This window comes from Gymnoscopelus microlampas, assembly GCF_963454915.1.
Source record: "Gymnoscopelus microlampas genome assembly, chromosome: 4".
In the NCBI taxonomy this organism is placed as follows: Eukaryota; Metazoa; Chordata; class Actinopteri; order Myctophiformes; family Myctophidae; genus Gymnoscopelus; species Gymnoscopelus microlampas.
In genome coordinates, this window is record NC_139941.1 from 44,859,341 (window position 1) to 44,866,840 (window position 7,500).

Genomic DNA, 7,500 nt, shown 5'->3' on the forward strand with positions numbered 1-7,500 from the left:
GAAACTGCATTTCAGTCTTTGTGAGATGTGTTACTAGACACCTTTACCAACACATTGGTGAAGATTTGTTTTGATAAGGAATTTATTCCAAGATTGGAAAATATTCTGCTAATATCCCCTGACTAATATCAGTGGTGCTCAAACTTTTTCCATGTCAAGGACGCCCAAAATGTATTTGGCCGCTACGCGCATCTCAAAATATTTTGTTCCAGGGACCTCCCCAGAAGCAAAGATTTGAGTTAAAAATGTTGGCTTTAAAAATATATATATATTCAAAGATTTTCAAAAATGTTAAGGATTTAAAAAAAATAGCAGATCTATGTATGTCTGCTATTTTTGAATAGCCAAAGTATAAAATGACACAGATGCTTTCCTGCTTTTAACAGGTTAATACAGTAGACACACGTGCACAATCATATGCATCATGCACGTACAAACACACATATAGGCATGGATCACAAATCCATCCATCCATCCATCCATCCATCCATCCATCCCCCACACACACACACACACACACACACACACACACACACACACACACACACACACACACACACACACACACACACACACACACACACACACACACACACACACACACACACACACACACACACACAATGACATCCTTGTTTGATAGACACAATATTTCAAAGCAAATTCAGAGATTACTTTCTCATTTTTCACTTTTTAGCAACTTCAGATAGCACATCATGCAGAATGCAGTGTGGGAATTTCAAGGCATACTAATGTGATTTCTTTCTTTTTTCCCCTTGGAACTTTATACTTGGTCAAACGGACCTGAGTTGGCACTGTACTAGGTGCCCTCTTTTTTTCCCTCTACACCAAATCTCTTTGCTGAAAATAGCCAAGCTTGTAGATAGTCTAATTTCAATGATTGTTCGCCTCCAGGGATGCTAGGGCTGAAGTAGTTAACATTTCCTCCTCCAAATTTCATCAAGCTCGCCCTCTCCAATGCACACCGTCATGACACTCCCTTTGCAGTCGCTCTTTCAGTCATCTTGGTGCTTAAATTGGCAAATACACGACACAGCATTTCAGAAGGCAAAGCAGAAATGGTTGCCTTTGTTCTTGCCGTCATTGTTGCCACTACTGCTGCACCTGGGTGCAAGGATTGGGTTCTCACTCAGCATTGTGACTACAAGGACAAAGCAAGCAGTTCCTTTCCTAGCCTTTTATTTTTTTGAAATGACAGAACGTTGTAGACTCCACCGCACGGCTAACTCGTATACGGCAGGAAAGCAGAGGGCTATTCTCAAATCTCCAGGGAGGGAATGAAAATAAAGTCAGGGAATCCATACAGTAAGAGTGGGCACTAAGGAAGAGTGATTTCTTTCCCCAAAATGTTCAAAAATAAGATATTCGGAAAATGGAAAATGAAAGTTTTGAAAATGGTTCTGGTGACCAATATTGTCCTTCTAATACGTGAGGGGAACCAAGGACAGGTTTTTTCAATGAATCTAACATGGTGAAAAGGGAGTTTGAAATTACAATGGGTTTATATGGGAAGGGGGTTTGTCCGATAAAATCTAAAAGTACTGAATCAAGCGACTCAAAAACTGTCTGGGGTGCTCCCAAAAGCCAGATAGTCATGTTTGGGGTTTGAAAGTGAAATATCCCTTTAATATCTTCCCCGAAAATAGCTGATCTCCAAGCTCACAACTCGATGTGGGCTTGCAGATCTGCTATTTTCGCAGAATGCCCCAAAATGGGGACGCTGGGTGATTAACGACTTAATCATATTGTTTTCAGTATCTGGTATCATTTGATTTGAACCTAAGGGGGGGTTTTACGTTGCATTGCTCCAACCAGAACATCTAATAAATGTATTTCCAAATCAGATGGTGACCCACAGCATATCTTTGTTGACACCGTCATGGACAAACACAATCATCTCAGCCTTTAGCCTTGACCCAGTGACATCTAGTACTTCAGTGATGGCGCTCTGACAACAGACACTTTGGGATTGATGTGTCCAACATGCCACATAATGAACAACACCTTTCTCTCCGTCTAAGCCTGATGTGAGACGTTGTGAGCTGCCTTGTAGATCAGATATTTTCACCGCGTGACACCGGTGCACACAACTAAGTATCAGTAAAGCATTAATATCAGCACGCTGAACAATTGTTTATTGTCGGATAAAGTATTTTTATGTGCCAACAAGATTTATAGCTGTAACTTAGCATTAAATTCAGAGACATGAGTAGTAGTACACACGTGCATTTTAGGACGCCATCTTTTTTTTTTTTTGTAATTTATCACAGTAGGCAAAAGGATGAAAAATTGTACATCCACAAGCTTGTGTGCTTGTAGATCTGCTATTTTTCGGTGCACGACACCAGCACGTAACTAAGTGCAGGCATAACTCAGGCATTAACTCTATCTCTCTAATCCCTAAACATAACTTCTAAATGTCTAATCCTAATCCCAAAGTGAATGTTATTTTCTAATTCTAAATCTTTCGCTCGACATTTGGTCCTCACAAGTATGGTCGCACACACACACACACACACACACACACACACACACACACACACACACACACACACACACACACACACACACACACACACACACACACACACACACACACACACACACACACACACACAGCCTGTTGTGCTTGGACCAGGTGTTGGGCTGATAAGCCCCTACAGCTCCCACAGCAGACTGCCCAACCATGACTCCTTCTCTCTCACACTGTATCCACTGGCTGGTTCAAGTCCAGTCACACAAGGAGGAGGAGGAGAGGGTGAGTGAGTGAGAACGGGACAGAGGAAGAGGTGTGCAGAAAAGTTTAGGGAGAGATCATGAGACAGAGAGAGGAGAGAGTGGGGCACATGCAAGATGATTTGTGTGAAAGAAAGAGCATACAGAAAGAATGGTATAATCACGAGAGATATAAGGCATGAGATAAGGCAAATCGGGAGTGTGAGAGAGATAAAGTTAGTGAAAGAGGGTGAAGGAGCAATGTGAGAGAGAAGGTAAAAGAGAAAAGGAGAAAGTGAGTGGTAAGGATTCTTAATAAAGGAAGCATTAGGGGAAAAAAAGACAAAGACAAAGAGGGGAGACTGGAGCAAGAGAGAGAGAGAGACAGAGAGAGAGAGAGAGAGAGAGAGGGGGTGCATTATGACTCACCAGGTGAGGTCAAAGGTGTGCATCTTGGAGGCGGAGCTTGGAGTGAGCATCTTAGCGCGCCGACGAGCGCTGGAAACGGTCACCATGACAACCCGACAAAGCACCACTGCATTGACCTATAGGCATGCGGCAGGATAAACAGAATGAATAATATGGCAAAAGCAACAAACCTGCTGCAAACTGACATGCATCATGGAATGTAACCAGCAGTGGAAGAAGTACTCACATTTTTCACTAGAGTAAAAGTATCAATACCACCATGTAGAAATACTGTTATGAGTGAAAGCTCACAATGCGCCGCAAAGCCGCACGTTGTGAGCTTGCTATTTTCAAACAGCCATGGCTGAAGTGGTTTATGTATGTATTACAAAGTAACTAACCGTAATCAAAAAATAGTGTACATATACTGTATTGCAAGTGTTGACTGACCTTCATTATTCACATTTTTTGTTTGAATTGTTAATCTTTTTTTTTTAATAATATATTTTTTTTCATTTTAATAATTCAAATTTGAAGGCACAGCTGAGAGGGAGACCGAAAATCGAAGATCTACAAGCTCACAACACATTGTGTATGAAGTATGAATCGGGCTACTGTATACAGTACATGTCTGCTGCTGAACCTCACGAGACAAACCAATCATTCCAAGGTTCCTGAGGTCCTATCTAACTAAAGGACCTCAGGAAACTGATCAATTCACTGACAATTCAATGATGAATTTTTACATTTCATGCCTATAAAATTGCATTTCTATTCTGTGCATTTCTTATTGTAAATGATGGAGATAACTGGATTTAATTAAAACGCCACAGAGGTTATGGTTTACAAAAAGAGTTACATGAACACAGGAATAGTGAGGAATACTTCAAGTGAAGCAATACAGATACAGCAAGAAGATAGCAAGAAGATACAGCATACATATATATACATGCACACGCCTATGCTCACACATATAGTATATAAAACACACACATTTTAACCTTTTTAACCCTGACGTTCCTATTTTGGGCATGTCGTTATACAGTAGGCGTTTTGAAAAACGTTTTGAGATTCTAGATACGCTATTTTTTAAAGAAATATGTATGTTTTTTCAAATAGGGTCTAATTTAAAACACATACACACATGCACACATCCATGCACACATACACAAGCAGTATAGAGAAAGGATAGTGCATACCGCCAACACAAATATGACAGGGCCTACGAACGCCCAAATCATATCAGTCTTCACGTTGAGCCAGCAGTGGCTATCTGCCTTATACTTGTCCAGCGATACCGACAGCGTAACGCCGACAATAAGAACAGGCAGTCCTGTAAAACAATTAAACAAAAAAAGATTTCAACAACACCTTCCCCCTAAATGTAACACTGATTAAAAGCAGTACGTTTTAAAAAAAAAAAAAAAAAGTGTTTATATAGTGGTAGAACAGGGGCTGCCGCTACAGTCCACTTGGCAGACGGTCTTATTTAGTCTGCTAGCGAACATTTGGGACAGCTGCGTCACACAGGCACCTAAATATCGAGTGCTTGTGTGTCGTCGTGGAAGAGAACGTGGTGTTCCTAGCTTAATCATCGCTGTCGAGTGGGAAACCTTGTATGATCTAAAACCGTTACTTTTCCCGGAAATGGAACGGAAATGGTCAGAAACAGTGATAAAATAGCAGATCTACAAGCTCCCAACAAGTCACGATGCGATGCGTTGCGAACTTTATAGATCGGCTTTTTTCACCCCTTTAGCTTGACACTCTTGTACGACAAAGTAGGGCATTAAAGTGACGAAGGAAAGAAAACTGGAAAAGTTGAGATATGGAGATACGAGGTTTCTGCCCGACAGAGACATTATATTATATTATACCAGAGAGATTTGGGAATAAAAAACAGCAGCATGTAGCAGGATGTTTTGGGGACTAGGATAGAGGTCAGCCAGTGTATCTCGATGACAAATGACAAAATGACAAAATCCATCACACACTAAAACCAAGAAGGAAAAAAAAATCCAATTATGTATGGATTTCACTGTATAAACTAAAACGAGGCAGAGAGAGAGAGAGAGAGAGAGAGAGAGAGAGAGAGAGAGAGAGAGAGAGAGAGAGAGAGAGAGACAGAGACAGAGACAGAGAGAGAGAGAGAGAGAGAGAGAGAGAGAGAGAGAGAGAGATGACTGTATGCAGAATGGAATTGCACGGTGATGACATCACGTGTGTGGTAAGTAGCTAGCCTAGTTGTACATTATTATTTATTTATTTTGTATTTCTTTTTTGATACCTGATATAGGTATCAAAAGAATAAATAAAAAATCACATCCCACGGGGAACAGTTTTTCAGCTTGAGTGAGGGGTTAGGTGTCTTGCTCAGGGACACTTGCTGAGAGCTGGAATTGTACCTGGGACCTCCGGAACCTCACTAACCATTGAGCTATGGCCGCCCCATACATACATTCTGTATTGACAGAACTTGGTTGGATATTTGCCTATAAACAAATATAGTAAAAGTCTCGCATTCAAAAACAGGTATATTTGCAAAGCTCTGGAAGACTCTGGAAGTTCTACTGTTAACAGCGACATTTAATGTTATATTGATGATATATAAGTATCCTTGTATTTTTTTCTAGAGTTTCGGTGAGTTTACCAGGGTGGATCTTCTTCCACTCCTGACATCACAAAAGATTTAGCTGTTCGAAAACAGATTTCAAAACTACGAATGAGTGTACTTTAATATGACATCTTGGTGTATGTTAGAAAGCCCTCACACACAGAGCGAGCAGGTCTTAGGTCTTACCCCAGCCGATGACGTAGTAGAGCTTCATCCTGCGGTCCTCGCTCATGTTCACTGTGACCACTTTGCTCCAGAGCAGCAGGCCCTCCACCAGCATCCAGGAGAAGGAGGCCATGAAGAACAGATGGAGCAGGGCAGTCACCATCAAGCACGCCCCCTGGTGGCCACAACATGGATGGAAGGTCAGGGACAGAGCTATAGCCGTTGCATAGCTGATATTGCCATACTTTTTGCATGTAATGTGGTTCTCGAGCATTTTCATGTCACAGACACTTTTCCAACATAGCCAATCTACAAGCCTGACACAAATAGGGCTTAAGTGTTAAACGCTTCCTCTCTTTTCTGGGGACCCCCTGGAACCCCCTCAAGGACCCCCCTTTGAGAACCAATGCCATATACAGCTATATTAAACACAATGCAATTTCTTGGGGTAATTAAAGGCTGCGACAGATGGCCAGCTCTTGTTATATAATATCAAATCCCTTTGAAGGTTCTGGCAGAAGTATAAAGTATAAATCAGGGGTTAGGTCGTCTCTCAAAACAGACAACTCTTCCACAATCTTTGAATGCTACAGGGAGTAGCAAAAGTTGTGACAGGACGCTGTCAACTGTTTTGTCATGTCCATTCATGAAAATATATTAACATAACTTTAAAATGGGATAAACAGTATAGGTTAATGTTCCAGACTATTCCATTCAAAATCCATTCAAAATTGATACATAATTCATAGAATATATGACTGCGGTTTATGTAATCAATGTCGATTTATGTCATCAATGTGCTTTTTCCGTAGATTGCCACCTTGCTAAACATTTGTTATGTTTCCTGTATACACAGTACAAGCCTCAGTGTTAATTTAACTGTACAAATGGAACCAACCATTTGGTTGGACCTGTAAGGGTCAAACCAACCTATTAAGATAACAGGGGATTTTACTGTTTATTTCATGCACTGTGTATGTGTGCATGCGTGCACGCGTGCGTGCGGTCTCACCTCATTGGCAGAAGCCCAGTCACTGCACATTAACAGCAACTGCGCGGTCCCCAGTGCCACGATCAGGTTCTTGTGCACTGTGGTGCGGTCTGACTTAGGGACGCTGCACATACACAAATTCACAAAAGTAACCACACACACACACACACACACACACACACACACACACACACACACACACACACACACACACACACACACACACACACACACACACACACACACAGTTGAAGCTTTATTTGTGACTCTTAGAAACATAAAGAAACGGATGTGAAATGCAGTTCGGTCAGCTCCATACAGTAGATGGTACAGTATACGCAATTAAAGACAAGACAAACAAGACTAATGGGTACAAGGACAAAGTGCGTATGCAATTAAAGTTCCATACACACACACTGCCAATGAGGTGAAATCGCACCCACACACACGCACGCACGCACGCACGCACGCACGCACGCACGCACGCACGCACGCACGCACGCACGCACGCACGCACGCACGCACGCACGCACGCACGCACGCACGCACGCACGCACGCACGCACGCACGCACGCACATGCACGTT

General features: G+C 41.9%; 1 protein-coding gene across 1 annotated transcript in view; it reads right to left on the reverse strand.

The window, feature by feature from the left end:
• The window catches only part of adgrd2 (adhesion G protein-coupled receptor D2), a gene marked incomplete at its 3' end in the record, with an annotated part of 32,642 nt that overhangs the window by 5,406 nt on the left and 19,736 nt on the right, over positions 1-7,500 (reverse strand). Inside the window, exons 14-17 of the mRNA XM_084055512.1 lie at positions 6,936-7,038; positions 5,945-6,098; positions 4,344-4,477; positions 3,166-3,281 (exon numbers count right to left, since the gene is read on the reverse strand). Coding sequence (XP_083911638.1) covers positions 3,166-3,281; positions 4,344-4,477; positions 5,945-6,098; positions 6,936-7,038 — 507 coding nt within the window. The remainder of the gene's footprint in view (positions 1-3,165; positions 3,282-4,343; positions 4,478-5,944; positions 6,099-6,935; positions 7,039-7,500) is intronic.